We start from the raw sequence: 27,144 nt of genomic DNA, 5'->3' as shown, positions 1-27,144 counted from the left end.
AAGCCATGTCACAGACAAGACTCCAGAAACAATGGAAGAAACGATCCTAGCTATACGCTATCGGGACCGCATAACTAAAGTCCTTGGATTAGCCAGGCTAAGAGATCTGAATATGACCTGGTTTCTTTCATTCAGACCCATCTGGCAGAATTGTATCTTACCTGTGTTAAGATGTATGCTGTGCGGAGAAGAATGCATGTTAGACGTCTGTCTCACACTACAATCAGAATTACCATTGGATACAGATACCTTGCTAAGTCCTGTAACGGCTCATGCATTGTGTTGTCCCCAGCGGTTACCTATCCTGATGACAGCATTCGTGGAAACTTCACCACTGCGATTAAAGGGTAGTGAAGTGCAAGATGAGAGCAGCATCAACCAGGTACGACCTTCTGTGAGCAATGCTGATCAATACAACACTGAAAGCAATCATGCTCAAGACTGCATGATAGCGGCGTTTTCCAACTTGGTCGAACTTTCACCTGAAGCGGTAAACTGCTTTTTTGAAAGTCTGTCTGAAATGATGTTCTCCCCTGAACAGAAAGAATAACTTTAAAGCAAACAAGTACACAGCGTTCCCTGAACTCTGAATTTGGCCTTCGGCTTTGAAAAACAAAAGCTACTTAAAGCATTTGGAACTATTTTTTTCTTCTTCCCCTGAAAAACGAAATTATTATTTTTTCCCCGATTCCAAAATATTGACCTTTTCGGCACTTGTACTCTGCTTAAAGTAGAACTATTCTTAGAGAACAGAGCTTCTATTTTTAGGAACTCTAGAGACAATATATTACCTCAGCCTCTAGCATATTTACAAATAACTGTATTTATATGTGATGGAATGGTCTCGCACTTCTTTTCTGTATTAAGAGCCATTTCATGTGTAATTTTCTTAAACTCATTCCGCTGATATATATATGCATCCTATTTTTATGAATGATTACTCTGCTTGAAAAACGTACAGTACCTATACTCATTTTCATGTATTTCGCATACACCATTTCAAATGCAAAAAAATGTATTTTGGGGTGGATCGGTATACACGTGCACCTTTAGATATGTTGACTATTGCTTAGTTTTTAGTAATGATGGACATTAATTCGTGGAGTGGGTGTAGTGTGTTTATCTAGGAACCTGAATCGATATTGCTATTTTACGCCCTTGTCCGGTTATAAATCAATAATATCCCAACAACGGCATAAAAACCCTTTCATAATTCAGTCGTAGCACATGCTGTCACATGAAGCAAGCCTACTCCTCCAGCCCCCTAGAAAGCACACCGAGTTCTCTAAACAAACCAAGCCTCCAGCAACCTGGGAAACCCCCATTGCCTTTGTTTTGATTTCGTCCGAGAACTCCTGTAAAGCACTGTAAGAAAGACCATTTCTTAGTGACATCTTTATTGACGTCTTATGTCCAGCCTTACGTCAAACCCGGCACCTTTCAGGTATAAATATACCAACGCTGCCTTAAGCAAAGACACGGTGGTGGTGAATCTGGAGCAGCTATCTACTTGCCCGGGAGCCCAGCTGAGGCGAGAGCCCACGGACGCTGCCCCTCCCTTTTGACACGCTAAGAAAGACGCTGTCTTTTCTCCTGCCGAGAAAATCCAGCTCCGGCGCTTCCAGCTTACCCTTGCGGGTGACTGGGATATCGAGTCCTGAGAGAGAGAGATACCAGCCCTCCTGCTTTCTATTACCCAGGTACTGAACTGACTAAACCCTTACAGAGAATTCTTGAGTCAGATTCTTGGCAAAACAAACTTAACTTAAACTGCTACTTACTTACTCCTTCCCACGTATTAGGCTTAGGTCAGGTACACCGGGGTAGGCGTAGTTAGAAGCACCAGTTGAGTACGATTAGTCAATGTATATATGTATGTATATATCTTATCTATTTTAAAGTATCATATGGCTAAGAAACCATATCAATGCTTTTACAGTATTATTTTATAATCCTGCTTTTACTGTACGCATTTTACTTTACTATAAGTATTGCAATTGTAGCAATTCATTTCTCTTGTATGAGGAAGGAGACTGCTCAATAAATAATACCTTTTATTGAAAACGCCCGTCTCTCTTTTCTCTGCAATCTGGTGAAACTAAGTACGCACCTTTGACTGTGTGAAATAGCTGTCTTTTGTTTTCACACGATACTAGAGATATACTCTTAATCAGGGAGAGCAAAGTTGTCATGTTTTATGGTTGTCAGAAACTAAATCCCTTCTTGTCTATCCAGGGAGGTTAAACTCCTCCTCGCTTATTCGAGAAAGTTTCTAGTGACCTCTGAGCTAGCTGGCAAAAACTTAAGTCTAATATAGTCAGTAGAGACCTAGTTAACCTCAGTCCTACGTCTACACTATTGAATATATTATTCCAATGCGCAGAGCCTATTGGGACTATAGGAACTACACTACAAGAGCACGGGACCACATCTGGGCATACCCGTCCCACTCGGGGTGACAAATGCAAAAAGAACAATTGATGAACAGAATGCAGAACAATGTCATACATTCACCCCAGTACAGAGATCTGAGCCTAAATCCATAATTTTTTTGCTCACCCTGCCATTCCGGTTTAGACCCAGGCATATGCAAATCAGTCTTGACCCTGCGCCCAATGGGAATTGTCCAGCCCGAACGGCCAGGCTGGGCCCTCCCAGGAGAGGAAACAAGCATCCTAATACCGGTTTCGGGCTTTCAGCCCTGATCAGCCAAGATGGCTTGACTCCAGTGGCATGGAGAGCACGGGATCCATGTCTGGGCATACCCGTCCCACTCGGGGTGACAAATGCAAAAAGAACAATTGATGGACAGAATGCAGAACAATGTCATACATTCACCCCAGTACAGAGATTTGGACCTAAATCAATCGTTTTTTTGCTTACCTTGCCATTCCAGTTTGGACCCAGCCATATGCAAATCAGTCCTGAGCCTGTGCCCAATGGGAACAGTCCAGCCCGAACTGCCAGGCCAGGTCCACCCTGGACTGGAAACAAGCACCCTAGGACCGGTTTAGGGTTTCAGCCCTCATCAACCAGAATATTTTGACTCCAGTGGCATGGAGAGCACGGGACCCAAGTCTGGGCATACCCGTCCCATTCAGAGTAACAAATGCAAAAATAACATTTGATGTACAGAATGTATAACAATGTCATACATTCACCCCCGTACAGAGATCTGGGCCTAAATCCATTGTTTTTTGCTCACCATGCCATTCCAGTTGAACCCAGCAATATGCAAATCAGTCTTGACCCTGCTCCCAATGGGAACAGTCCAGCCCGAACTGCCAGGCCAGGTTCTCCCTGGACTGGAAACAAGGATCCTAGGACCGGTTTCGGGCTTTCAGCCCTCATCAGCCAGGATAGCTTAACTCCAGTGGCATGGAGAGCACGAGACCCACGTCTGGGCAGACTCGTCCCACTCGGGTTGACAAATGCAAAAAAGAACAATTGATGGACAGAATGCAGAACAATAATAATATGAGTTATTGACATTAAAATACATTCACAAAGTGGGATATCTTTCCAATCACCGAATGTCCCAAATATGCTTACAAGTGGAAGAAGAAGCCATTTGTCTCTGAGCCATGGAGTTTCTGTCTTCAGCACTTCTCCTGCCTTTTTCCACATTAGCAGTTCAAACATGAGTGGCAAAATACCCTAGTTTGCAAATGTTTTTTATATAATTAGGGCTCTGCCATATTTGCCACATAATACAAGATCTGCTGCATAATCGGACAATTTTAACTAATAAAATGTTTGTAGCTCAAACGGATCATAACTTACTAACAAATGTGACTCGTATTGCTGCGAAGTGGACAGGCATTTGCAAAGGGATTGATCACTGTTTTTACTGCTGCATTTGTATGTTACACTGGTAGTAATAAGGTAAAATCTTTCCAGAGACTGTTAGCATGTGTACAAATGTCAAAATAATAAAATGTCAGAAAATATACTGCATCACGCTGCAGCCTCTTTTTGCTGCATAATTTAGTTAACACTGGGGCATAATTTTGTCCTCCTTTGCTGCATAATTTCAGTGCCCCCAAAGCAGGCATAACATGTTAAAAGTGCTTGTGAATGAAGCAGAGAGACTGTGAAGTTTGCAAACTTAGTTTGGTGTGTGTGCAAATCCAGCATTGCTGATCACATGTGAGTTGCGGCTCTTACTGCTGAAACAAAGCCATTGAAGGTACCAATGGATGAGGTGGACTGGCCTCAAGGGCAGGGCCGGCGTTAGCACTGGTGGCGCCCTGTGTAACAATGTTTGTTAGTGCCCCCCAATGACCACCTTTGCCATGGATTCCCTCACTACCACCCTTTAACAGTGCCCATCAAGTCTCCATACCACACTCTCTCTCAGATGCATTTAATTTGATTTGCAGCGCCACTCATACCAGTGTAGGGTGTCAGAGCACTTTACATCCCACACATTACTTTTAAAAAAATATATATATTTTGTCCTCATTGAGCAAAGTTTTAGGAGTTGGAGGAGTCGGGGGCTCCTTTAAACACTCTGCTCCCAATGTGTCGGATCCTTACATTGTTATATGAAAGATAAATATAGCCTTGTCAACCAGGGCCCCTTTTTGTCCGTCTCCAGGCACAAGATTGTTGGATTGGGGGAGCTAGTCATGATGACTACTCAGTTCAAGCCCCAGCTTGAAATCGTTGTTGCCATTGCCTTAATCATTGGACATATTGTTCACTTAATTGTATCGTTCCCAAATATTCCAGAATTGAAACCTCTTACTCTTTTTCCCTTGGTTATCTAATTTGTGCAACCTTTGTATGGAAGCCAGCCATTCATTATGTGTTGGTGGTATATCTTTCACCCATTTAATGCATATATCTCTTCTGGCTAGCAGTATTAATAGAAAGAAGATATTTTCCTGATCTTTATTCATTGTGGGATAATTTATATGTTGTTGATTAATCCCAAAAATAACTGCTTACAACATTACCTCTATGGGTTGTTCCAGCAACTCGGATATAGTCTTACCCGTTTGTCTCCAGAATTCCTCCAGCTGTATTTAGTACCGAAACATGTGCAAATCCTCTGCTCTTTCCTCCCCATATTTGGGGTACCTTTTTACCTTATAACTGTTGGTCTTAGTCAGCCTTTTTGGTGTCCAATATGATCTTTGTGCCGTGAACAGGTGATTTTTCTTCAGTGGAGCGGATGTTACCATGCGCCAACAGATTGCCATTGAGGTTTGCCAATATTGGAGAATATCTAGCTCTGGCAAGGCTTTTCCCCAGATTTCATTTGGGGCTTTATATTCAGTTTTACCAGCTCTTATAAGGGCCCAGTACCAACACGAAATTTCCTTTTTAAAGGGCTTTGTGGTCAACAGCTTTTGTTCGATATCGTCGTCCCCTTGTAGATTTTCCTTTATGTCTTTTATCCAACTATTGAGTTGGTTGTATTTGGATCTTGCTAGCGATCCCTGGTCTTTTCGTTTAGAATCTCCCAATCTATTATTTTGTTGTTTTCTATTAACTGTCACCAGTTGTTTATTTTTCCTTCTCTCGGGGGGGTCACTAGTCTGTCTTTTAGACATTCAAGGGTACCTGGGGAGTCCCAGACTGGTGCATACTTGCTGTAATAAGGAATTTTTAGAATTGTTCTTATTCCATACCAGGTTTTTGCAGCTGATCTCAGTGTGTTTAGTTTATTCTTTTTTAAATATTTGGGATGTCCAAATTTATAACGTTACTGATTTCCGGCAGAATCGACTAAAGCTTTCATATACGTTGGCCATGATTCCTAATTACCCAGAAGTCTCCTTATGTTTTTAACTTGGAAGGCTCTGCAATACTCAAGAATATCCGGTCTCGCGATTCCACCTTGCGCCTTATTTCTTCTTAGTTTTTTCAGCCAATTCTTACCCCCTTGGCCGGTCAAATGAAACTGGTTACCCCCCTTGCAATTTCTTTTCTGCTGTCTTAAAATCTAGCAGGATAGAACTAAACAGGTATGTACATTTTGGTAATATGCTCATTTTAATTATGTTGGATTTCCCGAAAAAAGACAATTGTAAGCCTGCCCAAGCCTTAACCACATCGATGCTCGATGAGTTCCAGCCCTGTGCTGGAATATGCAAAAACCCATTATTCATGACGAGCTGGGCTCGTCATGAGCGTGCTGGGAGGCTACTGCATGACGAGCCCAGCTCGTCATGAGTGTGGAAGGGGTTAAGAAGTTTCCTTGTGTCTTTATGAATTCTAACAAAATTCATGTTGGCTATCCTGTCTATATCTTTTATATATTCTATCCCTAGAAATTTTATTTTTTCCCTCACTAATGGGTTTCCGGAGTTTGTATTCCACTCTAAGATTTCAGATTTTGATTGGTTCACAAGATATCCTGAGACTTCCCTGAACTAATCTATAATCTTTTCTATCGTTGGGAGTGAAATATTTAAATAGCCAGTGAATATCGTTAAGTCGCCCACATATTGTGCTACTTTTTTCCCCAGTCTGAATGTTTAAAAGGTAATATCCCCTCTTCCCTTCTTAAGAGGCACGCTAAAGGCTCTATGTAAAAATTAAAGAGTAGCAGGGAAAGGGGGCACCCTTGTCTTGTGTCTCTTTATCTTTATGTTGTCTGTAAGAGCGTCATTAACCAGTACTTTGGCTGTTGAGTTTGTGTATATATTTGTAATTGCACTTTGAAAATTATCCCCAAGATTAAATTTGGCTAGGGTGGGGTTAAAAAAAAGGCCAGCTAACCCTATCAAACTCTTTTGCAGCGTTGAAAGTTATAATTGCCAATGGTGTGGATTTATGAGTTGCAACGTCTATAGCACTGATGAGCTTGTGTGATAATTCATAGATTTGTCTGCCTTTAATTAACCCTTTTTGATTTGGATGAATCAAGGACCCTGCCACTTCCCCTAGTCTTTTGGCCAGTATTTGTGTGTAAATCTTGTAGTCCGAATTTAAAAGTGAGATAGGTCTGTATAACTCACATTTGGCTGGGTCCTTCCCTGGTTCTAGAAAGATACACACTGTTGCATCGTTCCATGAATCTGGAAGGTCATTTTTCCCTAGGAAGATATCATTTAAAAGATCTGCTAGGGGGCTACGAGTATTTCCCTTAGGGTTAAGTATAATTCGTTTGGTAGCGCGTCTGGACCAGTCGCCTTTCCTTTCTTTAGGCTTTTTATTGCGTCTAAGACCTCTTCTCTGGAAATCTCCTGATTAAGGGCTATTCTTTGTTTAGGGGACACCGCGGGAGTTGTTATTCTATCTAAAAAACTTTGTATTTGCACTTTAGTTCTAGATGTTTCTTCCGTATATAGTTTATCAAAGAATTCTGTAAATTCTTGCCTGATCTCAATATCTTCTAAGCAACAGCCAAGTTGGCCTTCCTTCCGTATCTTTGTGACCCTATTACATATTGACTTTGTTTTTATCTTCCATGCCAGAATTTTCCCACAACCTTTTCCATACTCATGATTCGATAATTTACTGGCCTCCCAACCGTCACTAACTATTGTTTCGAGAAAGTCCGCTAATTCTACCCTTTTTTCTTTCTTTTTTTCCTCTATTACCACCTTCTCTTGGGCGGTTTTCACTTTCATATGTTCTGCATCCAAGCTACAATCTCTTTTTCAATTTGTTTGATGTAGGTCTTTTTCTCCTTGTTTTTATGCCATGTAATGTTAATAATTCTCGCCCTGATAAAGGCCTTGTATGTGTCCCAGGCTATTTGTTTTGTTGTACCTTCTTTATTCAGTTGAAAGAACAGTTCTGTCTCTTCGGCTAGCTTGTCAGTACAAGATGTGTCTGCGAAGATAGCTGTGTCCACTGTCCATCTCTGATTGCATAGGGAGGTTGTTAGATTTGGGGGTCTTTGGTTGGCACAGGTGAGTACTTGTGACAAACAGGGATCCTCTCCTCTAGTCAGGGCAAGGGACTTACTCCTAAAAATAACCCCTGCTCACCGTCTAGGTAGTGTGGCTCGAGCAGACAAGGCTAAACTTCAGGGCGTTATTGGCTAAGCATTTATGACCATATGCAGTAACTTAGGAATACACCACAAATGGACACCAGTCTAAGAGTTGTATAAAAATAAGTATTCTTTATGTATATATCTATGCAGACTTAATACAAGACAACAATAACATTGCAAATGACCACAATACTGTTTGGAATCAAGAGTTCTTTGTAAATACGCTTAATGTCAGTTCTGTGCGGTTCGTACCTCCGGGGTGACTCTTCGGTGGTTAAAAATGAGCACAACGAGTCTGACAACGATGTGGACCCTCTGGTCCGAGCAGTGCACCCTTTGGTGCGATGCGCACACAGTACCTACTTGGATTGTTGAGTTCGACCCGGGCAATGCGGGGACAAAGGCATGCGCACTCGGGACGCTGATCGACGGCTTCACAGGTCCAGGTCCGGCTCGTAACAGGTGTTGTGATATGCAGTGTAGGAGCGGGACCTCAGGGAAGCACGGCGGACGGTTCGGGTCGTCGGGGCAGAGTCCGTAGCGTAGGGTGGCGTTCGAGCCGTACCTTCGTGGCGAGGCTGTTTCCCTGGGGCGGTGGTGCGGCACTCAGCGGCCAGTACGCGACGTACCGGGCAGCTTTGACAGTGCGGCGTGGCCCCAGAAGAGGATAGTACGGTCCGGTTGGGAACGCTCCAAACGTACAAACCGTACCTCACTGGATGACGGGCTGTGTAAGTCCATGGCGGCTGAAGTCGGTGGCGGTGTGGCTCAAATCTGGGGAAAGTGGAGCACAGTGCGGAGCGGTCCAATTAAGTATGGTGCAACCTACGGTTTTAAGATCAGCATAGACACACGGTGCAGGGCGGCAGCAGCACGGGCTTCCAGGCGGCAACAAGAAGGGGGGGGCGAGGTGCACTCGGCGACGGGTTCAGTGGGGCACGGACACAGGCAGTCCAGCAGCTCTCAGCGAATGGTCCTGGGGCTCAGTTCAGGGGGCAAGCTCGCTTCCAAGCCCTTGGAGATTATTTTGCTGAAAAATCTTGTGCTTCAAACAAACAAACAAGTCTTTGTAGGTTCCTTCTCTCCTTTGGCAGCAAGGCAACCACTGCAGGCCAATCCCCCAGGATAGGGACAGTACTCCTCATACAGCTTTCCCGGTTCCTCCTCCTCAGGCAGAGATTTCTTCTTGGTTCAAAGCAGTATCTGATTTCTTAGGAGCAGGGCTCCTACTTTTATACCCAAAATCCTTTGTTCTTTCATGCCAGGGGGGCCTTTGCCTAATCCAGTTCAGTCCTTGAGCGCTTTGTTTTGCAGACTCTGGCTTCTTCTTTCAGTGTGCAGGGCAGAGACATCAGACGCTCCACAGGAGGTGGAGCCAGCATTGTGGTGACAAGTACAGTCCAGGAGTACTCTGTTGACAGTCTTCCCTTCTCTCTTTACAAGGTGCAGGGCAGAGACATCAGACGCTCCCCAGGGGGCGGAGCCAGCATTGGGGTACCCTTTTCAGAGTCAAGGGGCACTCCCCCCACCCATCCTGGTGTAATCTCTCTATTCACCACCTGGCAGCCGCAGCCTGTCTCCTGGAATTCCCCAGCCCTGTCACACACAGAAACCAGACAGCAGATGCACATCAGAGCAGAGGCGGGCTGAAATGGTTAGGCAAGCAAATACCAACTTTCTAAAAGTGGTATTTGCAAACACAGAACATTAAAACAAACTTTTCTAAAAGATGTATTTTATTATTCTGAGTTCAGGCATACCAAACTCGAATTTCTACCATGTTCCCTGAGTCTGCTAGGATTATAGAGTGTAATAATTCTAGCAGCCCATTCTGGCCTATGAGAACAGGTAGCCTTACAATAGTGAAAAACTAAAATGGCTGTAATTCACTATTAGGACATGCCACACACATCAGGGCTTGTCCTACCTTATGCTTACAATGTACCCTGCCCGTGTGCCTACCTTAGGGGTGACTAATATGAAGTAATGGGAAGGTTTAGGGACTGGCAAGTGGGTGCACTTTCCCAGTCAGCTTGACAGTACCAGACTGCACGCAGGTTCTGCAATGGCAGAACTTAGACACATTTTACCAGGCCGCTTCTGTGGGTGGCACAACCCGTGCTGCAAGCCCACCAGCAGCATTTGTATTTACAAGCCCTGGCACTCCTGGTGCACTTTACTGGGGTCTGACAGTAAACCAAATAAGCCAATCATGGAAACCAATCAATGTATACACTTTATACAGGGAACACTTGCACTGTGGCCCTGATTGGCAGTGGCACAGTGCTCTGAGCAGCTAACACCTGCAAAACACATGAGGCACAGCAGCAAAAAGTGGAAGGGAGACTCAAGCCAAGGTGCCAGGTATAACAGAGGTTTTTAGATTGAGGCTGAGTTGCACTGCTGAATGATCCGAGATATGTTCTGGTATATGCTCAACCTTCCTTGTGCAGTCACCGAGACTTCTGTCAATTAGAAAACAATTAATTCTAGAGGCATGACCTAGCCTTTTGTTTTGAAGAGTAAATCTGTGATTTGTATTTCCTTTTTCTTGCCATACATCCACAATCCCCAAGTCCTTGATGTACATCCCGACCCATTCTCTCATTTTTGGTAGATTAGGGTAATTTCTTGCTGGGTATCGATCCTCTTTGGGGTTTAGTATTATGTTAAAATCCCCACCCATTATTATCGGGGCTTGGGTTGTCATTAGAAGAGAGTATATTTTTTGAAGGGGCTCAGAGTCATCTACGTTACGGCCATAATATCCCACTTCTGTACAGAGATTATTGTAGATCCTTGCTTTTACAATTGTCCATCTTCCTTTTTTGTCTACTTCTGCTTTTTCAACGACTGCTTTCAAAAATTGTTAAATAGAATTGCTACGCCCTTTACGTTACACTCCTGTTTTGTACATATACAGTGATCCACCCATCTTTGGTTTTTGCAAATCAACGCCCATTCATCTTTTAGTAAGTGTGTTTCCTGTATTATGATTATTTCACAATCAATATTTTTTTAGAAATTCCTGGATCTTCAATCTCCGTTTTTTTATCCTTAGCCCGTTTTTGTTCCATGATAGGATGTTAACAGACTTTTCTTTGGCTTCCCTACCAGCGGCTAGCGTATTCTTCAATCCCCTTTTGTTTCTCTTAGGGGGTCCTTCCTCCTCTTAGTTTTGATTTTAGGACTTTTTTTCCTTTTTTCCCCATTTTGCTCCCCACCCCGTGTTATGATTTTTTTTCCCCAAAGTTTTCTAATGTCCATTCTTTACAGTAGACCTCCCCCCTCCCTGGACAAGCCTTCCTTTTCTTCTTTTTTCTGTGCAGATTTCCGCCCTTTTGAGCTCCTTGCCCTTCAACATGATTTAAAGATTACACACATGTCACAGAGACAATCAATTATACGTGTGTAATTCACTGCATAGAAAATGTTACATAAGACTAAGGACTACAAGGTGTGGGAGTCACATGACAACCATACTAGTAACCGTACAGTTTAATAGTGATTGATCTGGAGAACACACAAACTCAGAATTTAAAATGAAATACCTTGGTTGGGGGTTCTCTTTAATAATCAGAATAGATTTTCATTCAAAAGATCACTATTTGCAAAAATAGGATAATCAAAGACTGGGGGAAAAACATAACGCTCTAATTTATAGCTTGTAATTTGTATTTGGCTCTTAGATGACATTTAATAGCTCACTGTTCTATGTTAGGATTTTAACTTATAAACTGCATGTAACAAAAGGAAGTCTCTGACAAAAGCAGTAACCGACTGACCTATTTACATTATGTACACTTTGTGATCTGCATGGTACATGTTCTTTGATACCTTTCCATGAGTCAAGACTTCCACTAGACAAAACTCAGATCACTCTCTAGAAAGAACATTATTCACCAGACTTATCATTACATTTTTATTGTTGGCGAAAATTGCTGGAGGCCAGGAAGAAGGCAGCACATGCTTTTAAAACCATAATATGGTTTTAAAAGCACAATGCCCCCACCCAAAGTCAGACCCCAATGTGGTCACACCAGTCGCACCGCCCTTGAGCTTGCCCTTCTCAAGGGTCCTGTGACCTCAGTTGCAGAGCCACTAATGCTCTAGGGTGTGCTGCTTAATAGGCCTGCTCGCACGACTGGTGGTCAACATCAGTATGTATTGTGGTGGACAGGCCTTAAAGATGAATCCACACTTGCCAATGCTAGGATTCACCTGCTGGTGCTAAGACACCAGGGCTTCTAAGGTCTTGCGGGGCCTTCTAAGGTCTAGCATGAGAATCTGCTCCCTCAGGAGTGTGGTCTGCTGGACTAGTCATGAAGGCTGAACCTGTCTGGGGGGTGGGAAGGGGTATGGGGGGAGGGGTTGTTTGGAATAGGATGTTATAATTGTTGCTGATATTCAATGTACAGATTTGATAATGTGCCTGACAAAAGGACATGGTCATTCTATGTTGTCTCACCTATCTACAAACAATACGATTGTAACTTTCACTCCTAATGTGGGACGTCCCAGGACCTCCCTATTGGTTTTGTATAAAATCAATAAAAATCAGTTTAAAAAAAAAAGGGAAGGCTTAACCTGGTTCCCAAGTTCCAAATTCGGCAGCTCTGACCATAATGCCACATACTCTCTCTCACTGAACACCATACTGCCCCACTGCGAAAAACTCTCACTGCCTTCAAACAATTGTGCCCCACTTTAAACACCCGGATGTGGCTCAATTTAAATTACGCACCTGACAAGAGCAATATGTTGCCTAGAAAAAGAAAGTAACAACATCCTGGAACAAGCATTTGCAATGCAATAGGTCTCACAATTACACTAGTTTGAGCTATTGGCATTGTAAATGTCAATGCCTTTTATTTATGTTTTTTTTAATATAAATAAAATGCATTGTCTGTGACAATGCCAATAGCTTAAACTCGCGTAAATGTGAGACCTATTGCATTGCAAATGGTAAAATTAAATGTACTCTTTTATTCCATGCATAGAAACATTTTGGATGACAAATGTTTCTGGGGGAGGCCTTGGAAACCAATACAATGATATCTGATGGTCGCCTATTGTCTTCTTTGAAATAGCCCATTTTAATCCCGTATATATCTGCAAGGCAAATAACCTGATATTGCATAACTCTGTTTAAAATCGAGAACAGCGCAATGGAAAGCAATATTTTCACTATTTGTTCTGGTGCATGGGCTTCAGAGGTGTCACACGGGTGCCGTGGGTCTGTGCACAAGCCAAGATTATTGCCCCCTCTTCCCATAATTTGGTAGTAAAACATAGCCATAATTGGGGTCCGATGGTCCCCTCAAACCCCTAGGCCCCTGTGCCAAGGGCACCTGATAGCTTCGCTGGTTCTATCTGAAGTCTTTGCTAGGCTCTCTGTGGCCTCATTTTAAAAGAGGGCCATAACTGAGATCGAAAGGGCCTTTCAAAACCTTGGGCCCCGGTGCCACTGCACCTGCTGCACTGATCCCCACGCCGCTGGTAGGCCATTACAATCTGTTTCACATTGTCTGCAGGTGAACACTCAGTCCGCCCCTGGCATGCTCTGCATATTAAACAAGTACCACGCTGTGGGTGCAGGCCAGAAGTATAAACCGTCATATTTTACAAGTTGAAAGACAATTCCTTGCAGTAAAATAAATCTTTTCATGACCATGTTGTCTCACTGCCTAAAAAAGCGCAGACATTTTGCATCAAGATGACCACAAATCATGGATAAATTTTTGGCAGTGTGGCACACAGCATCTTGCATCATTCAAAAACCGGTCAGAGGAATGCTATCATGAATTACACTTATTTACAATAAACGTTTCACGGCATCATTCACTGCTATGCAAGTTGGCATTTTCTTTTGGCGGTACATTTTTTGTCATTACTGACTATCTACAGTCCCTTGTTCCCTTTGATCTGAGTCCGCTGTTTAGTGTCAACCTCGCCGTTCTTTGTCACTGATCCTACAGTCAACATTCATTGGCAAGGCCAACAAGTGTGACTGATGTTGCGTAACATCTAAAAATGCTGTTTACATACGTTGCAACAAAACTGTTTATCAGAATGAGGTATGATCAAAAGACTTTGCCAATGCTAGATAAAAAGTAGCAACAAGTTGAGTGATGCGTGGTGAATTATATCTTTGCATGTGTAGGAATGCAGTGTCCCGCGAGTGGTGCGCGCGCACCACACTAAGACATGTTTCCAATTATCATGCACGCCTCTGTGCACGATAATTGCAAACAGATGTCGGGGCTGCGAGTAACCAACACCAATAGGCCATGGGCGGAGCAATGCGCCCGGCTTTGGCCAATTGTGTGCTGTCTTTTTTTAAAAAGACGCACACAAAGGCCAATAGCGTGGGCCAAAACAAAAAGCACACGCACAAGCGTGTGTGATTCTTATGTTAGTTTGGAAACCCCCTACATCTTCGCCAGAACAGCGCATGCGCGCTGTTACAGGCTCGACCTAAAAACAAACCCAAAAAATCGGATTGAAAGTGGGCCTCATGGAATGCGTATAGGGGCGAAATCTGTATCTTACCCACAGTAGAATTGCGCAGGGCGAGGGAGGGGGCGGCTCAACCGAAGATGTGAAAGGGAATGCGCAATGAGAAATGATTTGTGACCCACGACTCAAGGATACTTAACGTAATGTACATCACCCTTAGATTCTGAGAACTGCTCTGCTACCTATAGTAATGAGCTGTTGTAATGACAAGCTTTTTCTTTTTTTTTTCAATCAAAAGAGTTAACAACATTTTTTAAAAGAAGGCGGTGGCCCCAATGTTGTCTGGATAATAACGTTTGACGTGAAACAATATACAGGGGAAACACGGATTTAACAATAGTGGAAGAACGGCAGCAGTTGCAGGTGACAAATAGAGGCGGCATGACCTGAGCCTTGAAATGTATTATCCCTGGCTATGCCTCGCTCAGCGTGTCACTTTATTCCCACTGTGCCCGCACTTCAGCACTTGTGGCCATGGAGTTAGTATTCAGTCTCCTCAATGCATTCACATTCAGAGAAAAGCGTGCGCTTTAATTTCATGAGGACTGGGTGGCAGTCACCGAAGGTGTGAGCCTTATCAAGCTGATGCATTAAATAATTAACTGAAGTAAGACCTCGAAAATAGCTCTTAGAGGTAAAAAAACAAAAAAACAAGCCACCGTAGGATAATTTCCCAAATAACCTCCACAAAGACGGTGGTCGTCCCTGGAAGGAGGGGGAGAAGGGGAGTAAGGGCTGGTGGTGCCAAGCAGAAAGCCGGAGTGTGTCAGCGTCACAGCAGCAGCAGCAGCTAGCCTGCAGAAGCAACAGGGACTGCTCATGCAGAACACAGAAGTGGCCCACAGGCTCTCTGACAGGCACCGGACCTGTGTGATCATGAAGCCAATGAACCGCATCAAGATGGGCGGGCAGCGCTGGGGTGGCGGCGGCTGCAGGCGCAAGCGAAAAGTGTCAGTGATACACGTTTTAAAAAAAAAACCTTTGTATTGGATTTTAGATTCATACATGTCATACGATAATCATACTCAAGTGCTGTTGCATTACAATTGATGTCGACATTGTGCGGTATAAAGCAGCATGTCCATTAGTGGGGGTGCCGTATCTCTACTGTCTCCAGCAGATATGTTGGGAGACACCGTGGATGATGTTGTTGGGTCGGTAGTCCATTGTTCCCCGTGGAGGGTAATACTCTATATCAATCCAGGTTCTGAACTAAACGGGGGATGCATAACTTGGGAAGTGAGGGATCTGGGAGGGGTTTTTGGGGCGCATGAGGCGGGGGTAAGGGAATTGCAACTCCATGTCGTCACGCTAACTGCGAGCATTGCATTCAGCCATTGGCAACCGTGCGAACCTTTGAGGGTGGCCTGGCGGGACGCACTGGAGCAAGGGAGCATAGATTGTGGGTGGGCTAATGTATGTTGAATCCCGATTCCGTGTGGGTGTCATGTGGGGGGTTCTACGCCTGTCGAGTGTATGTGTTTAAACTCATGAAGGAGCATTGCCCATTCTAGTGAGATAGGTTGCCGTTGCATGCCACAAGCTTTCTCCTTTCGGAGGAGATCTTCTTCGGCTGCAGCTCACTTCAGTACCGCCCCCCCACCATGCTGCTATTGGGGGGCCCGCCGGTGTGCGCCAGTGCATTGCTATACTACGCTTGGCAAGAAGTATAGCCAGCAAAGCAAACTTGGTCTCTACCTTCTGTCGCTTGTTGAGTTTAAATATGCCTAAGGGGCATGCTTCCCATGTGCGAAGAGCTGATAGACCTGTGGCTGTTTGTGGTGTGGTGTGTACCGCTGTCCAGAAAGTTTGTATCGTGGGGCATGTCCAAAACATATGGAGGAATGCGGTGTCTGGAGTGTGGCAGCGGGGGCATTCAGAGCAAGCAGTCGGGTAAAATAGTTTAAGTCATGCCGGTGTGAGATAGGCACGGTGCAGCACGTTAAATTGGATGTTCTTGAATCTTTGATCGCGGGACACTTTTTTATGATGTTCTAGGGCTATTCGCCACTCCCTGCCATGGAGGGCGCGGCCGAAGTACTCCTCCCAACGGGCCGTAATAGTGTCAGCGGTATGCATGTGAGTTCCATAGTAGACTTATAGATCCATGTAAGAGGGTGTCTACCAGTCCCCATGTGTAGTAGTGTATGCAACACCGGGTGTGTCTCAGGTTCTCCATCTCTAAGGCCCCAAGTCTGTCTGCAGTCTGCCACCAGCTGTCAATGCAGCAGGAATTGACCGGCCGGGAGCACTCTTTCTTCAGCTAAGCCTGCAAACGAAATCAGTTGACCATCAGTGAACAGGGCCTCCACATCCGTAAGCTGATGTTCGGTCCAATGGTGTAATACCCGTGCCCCTGGGAGAGCCCTACCAACGGCAGCATTGGAGAGTACAGAGGAGTCCCTTTGGACAGCCGGTGAATCCTCATGGCACATGATCTAGACACCTTGACTAGCAATGGATGAGCAGAGTTGGGTTTGGTCCCTGGGAGGAGTATTCGGGTTAGTTCCGGGACTGGTATCATACCGTCCTGAGTGTCTGTCTCCCCAAGGTTGCGATGTGCCGTCCAACATGATAGCCACTGTAATTGTGCCACCCAAAAATACGCTTCGAATGACGGGGCGCTCATCCCACCCTTATCACGTGGCAGCTGCAGGGCCGACAGTGCCACTCTGCACCGCCCTGTCCCCAGATCAGGGATATTAGTAATGAGTTAAGCTCCTGGAAAAAAGACCTTGGTGGGATGACCGGGATATTTGCAAAGCAGTAAAGGAGCCGGGGTACCATAATCATTTTGGATAAGGCTACCCGTCTAGTGGGGGCCAGGGGGAGGGTCCGCCAGAAACTAACTTGGTTTTTAAGCCCTCTGAGGGCTCGGTAGTGGTTGCCCTCCAGGAGGTCCTGAAGCTCCTGGTAGAGTCTGACACCCAAGTATCGCGGGGGGTCCCCCGTCCATGCTAGTACGGCCTCTCCTAGCCAAATTTCCCTGGGTGGAGTGTTCAGGTGTAGAGGATAAATAGAGGATTTCTCCCAGTTCACCCGCAACCCCATGGCCCTCTCAAAGTCTGTAAGCGTGGTCCAGAGGGTGGTTAGGTCCGCTGTGATATCCCGGACATAAATGAGGAGATCATCCGCATAAAGAGAGACTCCATGAGTGCGACCTCCCAGCGGAATGCCCCAGTGCTCGCCCACGTCTTGTAGTCGCGCTGCCAGCGGTTCCATGGCGATGGCAAAGATGACGGGGACAGGGGGCAACCCTGGCGTGTGCCGCGCTCGATCGGAATGGAGGCTGATACGTAACGACCTATTCTAACCCGTGTGGTGAGGTTAGTGTACAATAGCCGGATGTATGCTATGAACGGGAGGTCCTATGCCCACCCTCTGAAGCACCTCAAATAAATACTGCCATGCCAGGGTGTCGAACGCTTTCTCGAGATCCAGCACCAGGCACGCCACATGCGGTAACCTGTTTCGTACCCCATCCTGGACCTGGAACAGCCGGCGTATATTTTGGGAGGTGTTCCTCCCGGGGACAACCCCGCTCTGGTCCGGGTGTACCAGCCTGGGGAGTACCTCTGTGAGTCTATCAGCCAGGATCCTCCCCAGTATTTTGCAGTCCGTGGTCAGGAGGGTTATGGGGCGATAGGAGGACCTGAGTAGAGGGTCCCGATCGGGTTTAGGGAACGACACCAGTACGGATTCCCACATAGAGTGAGGGAGGAGTCCCAACTCCAGTGTCTCATGAAAGACCGCGCCGAGCTGCAGGACCAGGTGCTGAGAGAACGTGGAGTAAACTTCTATCGGGAAACCGTCATGTCCCGGCACCTTGTTTTTGGCCAGGCGACAGATGGCGGCTTTGATCTCCGCTGTTGTGAGTTGGGCATCTAGTGTTGTTTGCTCCTCGTCCGTTATTTGAGCTATGGTGTCCGTGGTTAGCATCGTTCGAATATGTTCCCCCCTGTCCTGTGTCGGCTCCTTATATAGTATGGTGTAATAATCGTGGAAGGCTGACAGGATGTCAGCTTGCGTGTAGACCACCTCCTCGCTGGCATTGCAAATGCCAGTGATTGGCTGCGTGTGCGTGTCTTGCCTAATGAGGCAGGCTAGCAGGGTACCGGCCCGGTTCCCCTCATTGTGGATTCTAGTGGTATATGTGCGTAAAATATAGCGCCGTAGATCGGCGCACGCTTCCTCGTATTTGGTTTTGGCATCTGCTAGTTGCGCGGGTGGGACCTCCCGTTGATCTGCTGCCTTAGATAACTGCACCACTTGTCGTTCTGTGGCTTGTACCGCCTTCTCCAGCGTGTGCCTCACTCCTGTAATTTGCCAGATACATTCCCCCCGTAACACTACCTTAAAGGCTTCCCATTCCAGTGACCTAGTGGGTGTGGTTCCTGCATTCTCAGCAAAGTAATGTTGGATGGTCTGACTGCTCGTGTTGGAACACCGGGTCTACAAGGCTGTCTTTCGGGAGGCGCCAAATAGGGATCGGTGGTATGGGTGGGCGCCATGTAAGAGTCACGGTGTTGGCATCCTGATCCGATACTATCCTGCCCAAGTAATCCAAGTGCTGGATGCGTGGTAGGAGAGACTGCTTGCACATGAATCAGTCTAGGCGCACTCGCAGGTTGTGGGGTATAGAGTGGAATGAGTACATTTTGGAGGTCGGGTGTGTATGGCTCCATGCCTCTACCAAGGACCAGTGGGCAGCCCAGGCGCGGAGTGCGGCTGTGTGTGTGTAGGCCGGGGAGTGTTTTGTGGGGGCGGTGGGATCTGTCTAGTGCAAGATCTAAAGAGCAATTGTAATCTCCGCCTAGTATCCACGGGGAGGATGTGAAAAGCGCTAGGGTGCTGGTTAGGGACCCCCAAAAAGGTGTCTGGTCTATGTTAGGGGCATGGATGCTACCAATGAGAATGGACTGCCCATCTAGTGATCCCTCCAGTAGCGCGTACCATCCCTCGGGGTCCACCTTTCTTCCGGTTTTGCGAAAGGGAACTCCAGGTTGAATTCAGACCAGCGCTCCTCTAACGAAGGCGGAGTATGTTGTGGCGCAGAACGCCACTTCTTTTGGAGTTTGCACAGTTCCTCCTGAGTGAGTTGGGTCTCTTGTAGGGAGAAGATCTGCGCTTGTTGGCGCGTAACATAAGCATAAATCGCATAGCACTTCTGGCTGTGTGCATCCCTCGTATATTTAAAGTTCAGAACTTAAACTCCGTATGTGCCATGGTGGGTGGTAGGGTGCGTCAAGGCAATGTTGGGTCTCTGAGGGTGAGTAGCCTCCCTTCCCTTGCCAGTGGATATCGCTTGCGAAGCTGTGTGGAGTTGTGGGCATGTGCCCTCGCCCTTTACATGGGGGGAATCAAGGGGTCGTGGTGCAGGGGCCGGGGAAACTGAGAACTGGGGTCGGGAAACAGTCCGAATACTGGGGACCCATCGCTGGGAGCGATACGCCCAAACTTGCCCTCCTGGGGGAAGAGAGCGTTGAACAATAACCATGGGGTGGTGGTGCGTGCGTGCAAGGTTGATTCCTGACCGGGCTCGTGGAGGATCAGTGGTCGTCGTCTGGTCGCGGGAAGTGTCGGGACGATGTTGCATGGACATCATGGAGAGGCTGTGGTTTTATAGGGGGAGGCCCCCGGGAGGCCATTGGTAGGCCCATCTCACAACCGCCCATTGCGAGAAACCGTGGGTAGCGTCTCGTATGTAGCCTCCCATGGTGTATCTGCTGTCTGGGGGGTAACCTGGGGTGGCATGATAGGGTCTCCTTTAGACGAAGTCCAGTCGCTATCCTCCTCTCCCGCTGAGGAGAATAAATGTGGGGTGCCATCCAGGTCGTCTGAAAGGGGAGAGGCCTGTGGAGCCAACATGGCTTGCAGAGCATCCCGGCGCTCTTGTATAATTTGCTCTAAGTCTGGGAAGTCTACGGCTGGGATCCGTGTCATCGTGTTCTCTTAATTACGTCCCCTGTTTTGGTTGCACCTCCTGGGTCGTGGTGCCCTCCGCCTTTGTCCCCGCACAGTCTCTGTTCCTGACAGTTGCGGGCAGTGCTGGTCCACCCAGTTGCATGCCTCCTTCACGTTCGTAAAAAATACAGCAGCGTCGTTGTGGATAATTTTGAGTCTTGCGGGAAATAACAGGGAGTATTGGATATTGTTCACTCTTAACCAACTTTTCACCTCCAGGAATTGCGATCTTTGTTGCTGCACCACACGGGCATAATCTGGAAAATTTTGCTAACATCGGTTGGGGGGCGCTCCAGGCTGTGGTCTGCGCGCCGGGATTCTGTGGGCACGCTTGATGGAAATGAAGGCCGACCGGTCGGCAGCTGTAAAGGTAAAGTATTTCAGCCACGCCTCCAAGTGCCCCACTGGGTCTGGCCCCTCAATTCCTTCCGGCAGCCCCACCACGCGCATATTACAGCACCTCGAGCGCCCTTCTAGGTCATGCATGCACTCCTCCATCGTCGATAAACGGGTCAGGACATCGCGGATGGTTGTTTGTTGTTCTTTCACTGTGGGCTGCAGCTCCGCCACTATCTTCCCCCCTTCGTTGACCTTTTCGGCAAGTTTTCGGTGGTCGTCCCTGATGAGGCTTATGTCGGTCGTCAGGGTGTCAAGGTGTTCCTCCATAGAGACCCTGTAGACTTCAATAGCCGCCAGAACTCGGTCTAACTTGTCCGATATGGAGGAGTCAGATGGGGTTGCAGCAAGCTTGGCACCAGGCTTGAGATGTGGCATATTCTCTGGTGCTGTCTCCAGCACCGTTATGGCTTGAGAGGCTCTGGGTTTCCCCATCGTGTCTTCCGGGATGCTTCTTGCGGACGGTGTGCAGTGGTACCTAGGCCCGGGGGACTATTTGTGGGTCCCTGATTCCCTGATGTAAGTCCTGGATGTGGTCTGTCCCCCACGTGAAATAATTTTACAAATATATACTTTTTTGTTGCTCTAGCTGTACAAGGAAGCTCAGGTGCTTCTTGATTACTTGTAAGAAAGTAAAACGTGAAGTAAAGAGAAGTAGGTGGGGGAGTGTGTTGTGGCATGGGAACTGAATCCTTAATTACCAATGTCAGCTTACTGCCCACATCCTTGGCAAAGCCTTGAATGCCTTCTCTCACGTTGAGCACGTTGAGCTTCATCACTGAGCGCGGGAACTAGAATGAGGGGATGGACTGGAGGATCATGGGTAATGGGAGGCTGCAGTGTAGGAACAGGCGACCCTGGAGCCAGGTCTCCTCACTCAGAGGAAGATACAGTTCAAGATCTCCAGCCTCCCAGCAGCACAATTTCAACGTATTACAGTGCGCTGCCACCGCTGCGGGACCGGGCATCTCGGCACTTCAGGAAAAGTGTCATGATCTAACGGAAACTAATGGCAACACGCAAACACACATCGAAATCCACTTAGTAACATGCGGAACGTGTGCATATCTGTTGTCCTACGTGCGCGCAGACACAGAAGGAGAGAGGGAGCAACTGAGGAGAGCCGTACGATGCTTCACATAGAACGACATTGGTCACTTAGGGCTAGATGTAGGTCGGCATTTACCGGTCGGTAAATGCAGATGTAGGTGGCACTGAAAACAGTGCCACAGGCCAATACCGATTCGTTATTTACCATGTTATATTATTGCATGGTAAATAACGAATTCTAGTGTAAATGCACATCTGTGCATGTACACCTGTGCCATGTGACACACATACATGCCCTTGGGGCATGTATGTGTGCCACATGGCACACAAGCCACAAACAGGGGTGCTACAGGGTGTCAAAGTGACACCCTGTCCCCCTTGGCAATTCGGTAATTTTACCGATTCTGTAATTACCGAATCGGTATTTGCCATTGAATCCTATGGGCTTCAAGGCCCATAGGAATCAATGACAAATACCGATTCTGTAATTACAGAATCGGTAAATACCGAATCCTACCGATTCAGTATTTTTTACCGAAAAATTACCTACATTAGATTTACCGATTCATGAATACCGAATCGGTAAAATTCGGTATTTATGAATCGGTAAATCTAATTTACCTACATCTAGCCCTTACTGTCTTCATGTCAAAGCTATTTTTTGGTTCACTCATGTCAAAGTTGTCAGGGTATTCGAGATTGTTTTAATGCTTCTAAATGCATGTTTAGAAACATATACTTTCTATACTTCTACTTGAAAAGAAGCACTAATGCTTAAGAAATATCTTTTTAAACATTGTGATAAATCTTTATCATATTTTATTGCATGACTTACATGAAAAATCTTTTTATGATCCGGCTGGTGTTAGGGCTATTAGAGCCAGTCTAGATCCTTGGTTCGCTCTATGCATTTGCTGGAAGGCAGACAGATTCTCGTTCGCTACGTAATGCCAGCCTCTCAATAAAATGTTTTGTGTTCAGATGTGAACTATGATGGGTGCAGGTTATGCTGTCGCCCTTCATAGTGAGGGTAAATCCAAACGTCTCCCTATCACAAGAGGCGCAGAGAGTGGTACCCGTTGTTACAGTGAAGGTGCTTTAATAGTAATGAAACGTCCCCCTCTACAAATCACCGACGAAGGCTGTTATTAGCAGGAGAACGAGTGAGGCTTAGTGTGCAGGACCAGAGAGGGGCTGTGACGTGTAGGGACGACTAAGAGGGTCCCCAGCGTTGAAGAACTGCAGAGAGGGGCCCTGACATGTGGGGAAAAGAGCTAGGGACTCCGGCGTTGAAGAACAGCTGATAGGGACCCTGACATGTGGGGAAAAGTGCGAGGGACCCCAGCATTCAAGAACCGCTGAGAGGGACCCTGACGTGTAGGGACGATTGAAGATGCAGGGAGAGACGACTGGGGAACGGCTAAGAGGGCCCCTCACAACATGGCACTCAAACCTTTAACAGTGCCCCCTTTGCCGTGAGTTATTATTGAGAGAACACTGTCTCTGTCCTGATGCGAGAGATTGTCTTGTGCTTTCTAAACGTCCTTGCTTTCCAGTATATAGTGTTCCCACCACACGTGGGTACTCTTTTCAACATGGATTTTGCAGCAAGGCCACATGTGGCGACTCCTTATTTCAACACAGATGACGAGCCCACAAGTGGGGACTCAATATTTCAACAGGGATTCTGCACACCACCTGTAAGTTTCTAAAGTGCAGTGTTCAGTAAACAACCACCCGTGGACATATATGAGGAAAGGAGAGGCCTCTGTTTACCTAGCTCTGTTTCTATTGTCTTTCGCCATGTTTTTAGGTCGAAGCCTGCGTTGCAGCGCAGCGCGGCTGCAGGCGAGAGTTCTTGTAAACAAGAAGGGGCATGAAACCACGCCCCTTCTGCCATTGGCCGGCCTCGCGAAACGGAGGCCTGCCATTGGACAATGCCCCTGTCGGGATGATTTGTCCGGCTGTGATCCCTCCTTTTCAGGACTCCGTGACCTGACTTCTCGTGCCGCAAACCGATTTCCAGAAACATTGCTATGGCAACCACGAGGCCGGTCACGGAGTCCTGGAGGGGAGGGATTCAGTAGCTGTTTCTGCCCCCTTTTTTAGGTTGAGGACCTAAAGGCTGCGCTTGCGCAGTCTCCAGTCGGAGATTTAATGTTTTTGAGTACGGGGCTTGATCCCGCCTCTCTCCTCCATCTCTCCTCCATTGGCTGGATTCCTAACTCTAATCAAGCCCCGTCTCTTTCGGATTCGGGGGCGTGTTTTGGGCGTTCTTTCCACCTGTGACGTCATCCGTCACTCAGTAGCCAAAAACACGCCCCCGAATCTGAAAATTTTCGGATGTTTGCGGCCGCCATTTTTTTTTTGTGCCGTTTGCTAGTGGGCAGATCCAGGATGTAATACTAAACTGTATTGTCTAAAGGGCACCGGGCTCAGGTTTAAGGCTTATGCGATTGTTTCCCTTTCTAAAAAGAATTTGTGGGCGCATCGGACAAAGGCGTGCTGCGCTGGATGCCGCCCGTGGCCACCTCTCCGCACCTTCGGGCATTTCCACCGGGGGCCTGGCCTTGTCTTCAGCCCTTGCTCCTCCCATGGGGATCGGAAAAGTTTTGGAGCCCTGGAAGCCGCTTCTTCCGGGAGGTGGGGAGCTGAGGCGACTGGAGGTGGCTCCGAGGCCAGCAGGCGCAGCACACCTGAAGCCGCAGTTGCGAGGAGGAGGAGGAAGCTCTCCTGGGTATCGCCACAAGTCCCCCGCTCTGCAGCAGGTAACGCAGCCACCGCTACCGTTTCATGGGGGTGGGGTGGGTGGTACTCTCCCCCTCCCAGCCCGGGAGAAGGCATGACAGTGCCGTTGCTGCCTCCCCATGCACCTCTCTCGCGTGAGTGCTACCGACCGTCACACCTTTTGCTTCTTTCCCTCCGCCCCCATGACTGCTGTCATGCACAACTTCCCGAACGGACTCAACTTCTCTAGCCTTTGATAAAACACGGGGTGGGGGGGCAGCGTTATCGGCGCGTCGGTAAAGTGAGCATGGATAATCCTTCTCCCTCTGTTTCAAATTCTTCAGCTTGCCGGGGGCTGGCGGGCAGGGGATGTCGCCTCCTGTGTCTTTTAGTGAATTTGTGCTGTAACGTTGAAGTTATGAATGTAATGCCCGGTTTCTGCCGGTTTTGGTTCTCTGCTGGGGAGGGAGAGTGGCGCTTGTGCCCCTCCTGGCACCGCTGCTGTTGACTAATCCTTTTGTTTTCATTCCCTTTTCTCTCTCCCTCTCAGGGTGTCTGCTCTGGAAGGAGCGCTGCCGCTGCTGCGGGGTTGCCTTATCCGTGGAGAGGAGCCGCTGCTGCCCTCTGCCCGCGCCCCACCGACAGCAGAGCTGGTGAGACGCTGCCTGCTTCGCCCCCATCCTTGGCAGCCGCATCGCTGCTCACCAGACCATAACGCTATCCGAAGATCGCTACACTGCCTCGTCACCTTTACCATATATATCCTGCCCGGGATAATCTACCCTAGGAGTGTCCACAGAACCCAACTACCCCTGATCCTTAACTCTGTGCTGAATAAATCTTTCTACTTTAATGCTGAACTCTCAGACCTTGACTATCCTGGAACCCCCACTCATGCTGCTACACCAATTACAATTTTCCACCCTCAACATCACGCTGGAGAAGTAACCCCCCACACTACCATCTCAACCTAATATCTGCTCCTTTTATCTACAGCTGCCTTTACTCGTATCTCACACCAAACACCACTACATCCCCTGACTTCTGAATCCCCCCCCCACTACACAGGTATTGTTGCTGCACACCTAGCTGAAAGCACTGAGTGCCATATCACTGCCACGCTTCAATACTATTTAATTAATCTCACGCCACTCGCTACCTATCTGACCAGTGCCAACAAATCCCTGAACTGACTCTCTACGCTGCTGCACCTCCACTCTCACCAGGCCACTCTTCTTGGGTCACCCCTGCCCCTTTGGAGCAGCATGGCAACTGGAGGCTACAGGGCCCCTCCAGCCACCTCCACCACTACTGACTTTCTTGAGGAATGGAAGGCCAAAAGGGAGAAGATGCGTGCCCGGCTCTATAGAGAGGTCCCAGGTAGTATGCTCACTGCCCCCATGGGAGGGCCAGGAGGCCCAGAGAGTGCTGTTAAGCCCCCAGTGGTAGTTGTCAACAATGAGTTGAATAACAACAACAGATCTAGTAACTTGGCGACCATGCCAGACCGAACTGGCGGAGCAAATTGCATCTCAGTAAACACCACTTCCTCCTTGGCAAAATCTTCTTCATCTCCCTCCCTGAGGAAACCAGAGGAAGAGCAGCATGTACCACTTGGAGCTCCTTCTACTGCCGTTTGCCATGTCCCTAGAGGACGAGACGCCCCTGAGCCAGCACTTAAGAAAGCATCGGAGAAGGTATTGTCTGCAGCTCTAGAGCCCCAGGAAGATGCTTTGGAGGGGAATGGTGCTGTAGAGGAGGCCAGCAAGGACACCTCAACCAAGGCCAAGGAGATGGCAAAGCGCTCCGGCCCCAGCGCAAGGAAAAGAAAGGGACAAAGTGAGAAGAGGAAGATGAGGGAGAAGAGGAGGTCCACAGGTGTTGTCAACATTCCTTCCTTAGAGGTAAGGCCTGGGCCTCAGTCTGGGCTCTCATCACTGTGCTTCAGTATTTTCCGTGATGTCTCCCTGTATAATCGTTCAAACCTCATTTTCATGTGATATATGTGGCCTTGGATGCAAAATGCTGATTAATGACTTGCTGTGACATTATTTGCTTCAGGTCGTACTTCAGAGCCAACTACTTATTGGTGTTGTGTTAGTATGTTGGAACAAGATGAACCTGTGCACAATCGAGGCTGATGTGGAACAATGCCCACCAAAAATATGCATCAACTGTAAGGTTGAGACTGAAATGTTAGACAGGCCAGTGTACCAGGAGAGTGCTTATCCTGAAGGTTTCTGGTAATGAACTACCCTTCAAATTGATGTGAGGCAACACATTTAATGTATAATGTATATATTTTTTGGGTGTGTGAGCACAAACAGATAGTGCACTTGGTTTAGTTCTGCAAAATTGTAAATCCTTCAGTCCACTTTACCTTACTGAGGTTTCTAAAGTTTACATAGAACCAGTTCACCACATAATTGTATAATCGAAATGACAAACTTACCAGCTGGCCTTTAGATACCTGTTAAGAAAGCACATGGCAGGACCGAAAATAAACAGGCTACAACTGATGGGTGAAGATA

The 27,144-nt window shown here is 47.1% G+C and overlaps 2 protein-coding genes across 2 annotated transcripts in view; one reads left to right on the top strand and one right to left on the bottom strand.

The window, feature by feature from the left end:
• The window catches only part of DNAH5 (dynein axonemal heavy chain 5), a 5,174,212-nt gene that overhangs the window by 3,445,809 nt on the left and 1,701,259 nt on the right, over window positions 1-27,144 (bottom strand). The window lies entirely within an intron of this gene.
• Window positions 25,879-26,860, top strand: LOC144826838 (PRKC apoptosis WT1 regulator protein-like). The gene is made up of 2 exons (XM_078685318.1): window positions 25,879-26,517; window positions 26,675-26,860. Exons 1-2 carry the CDS (start codon window positions 25,879-25,881, stop codon window positions 26,858-26,860), a joined length of 825 nt encoding a protein of 274 aa, XP_078541444.1.

The sequence above is a fragment of the Lissotriton helveticus genome, chromosome 4_1 (genome assembly GCF_964261635.1).
Source record: "Lissotriton helveticus chromosome 4_1, aLisHel1.1, whole genome shotgun sequence".
Classification (NCBI taxonomy): domain Eukaryota; kingdom Metazoa; phylum Chordata; class Amphibia; order Caudata; family Salamandridae; genus Lissotriton; species Lissotriton helveticus.
The sequence above is the reverse complement of the archived record's forward strand: the minus strand, read 5'-3'. Positions and strand labels throughout refer to the sequence as shown.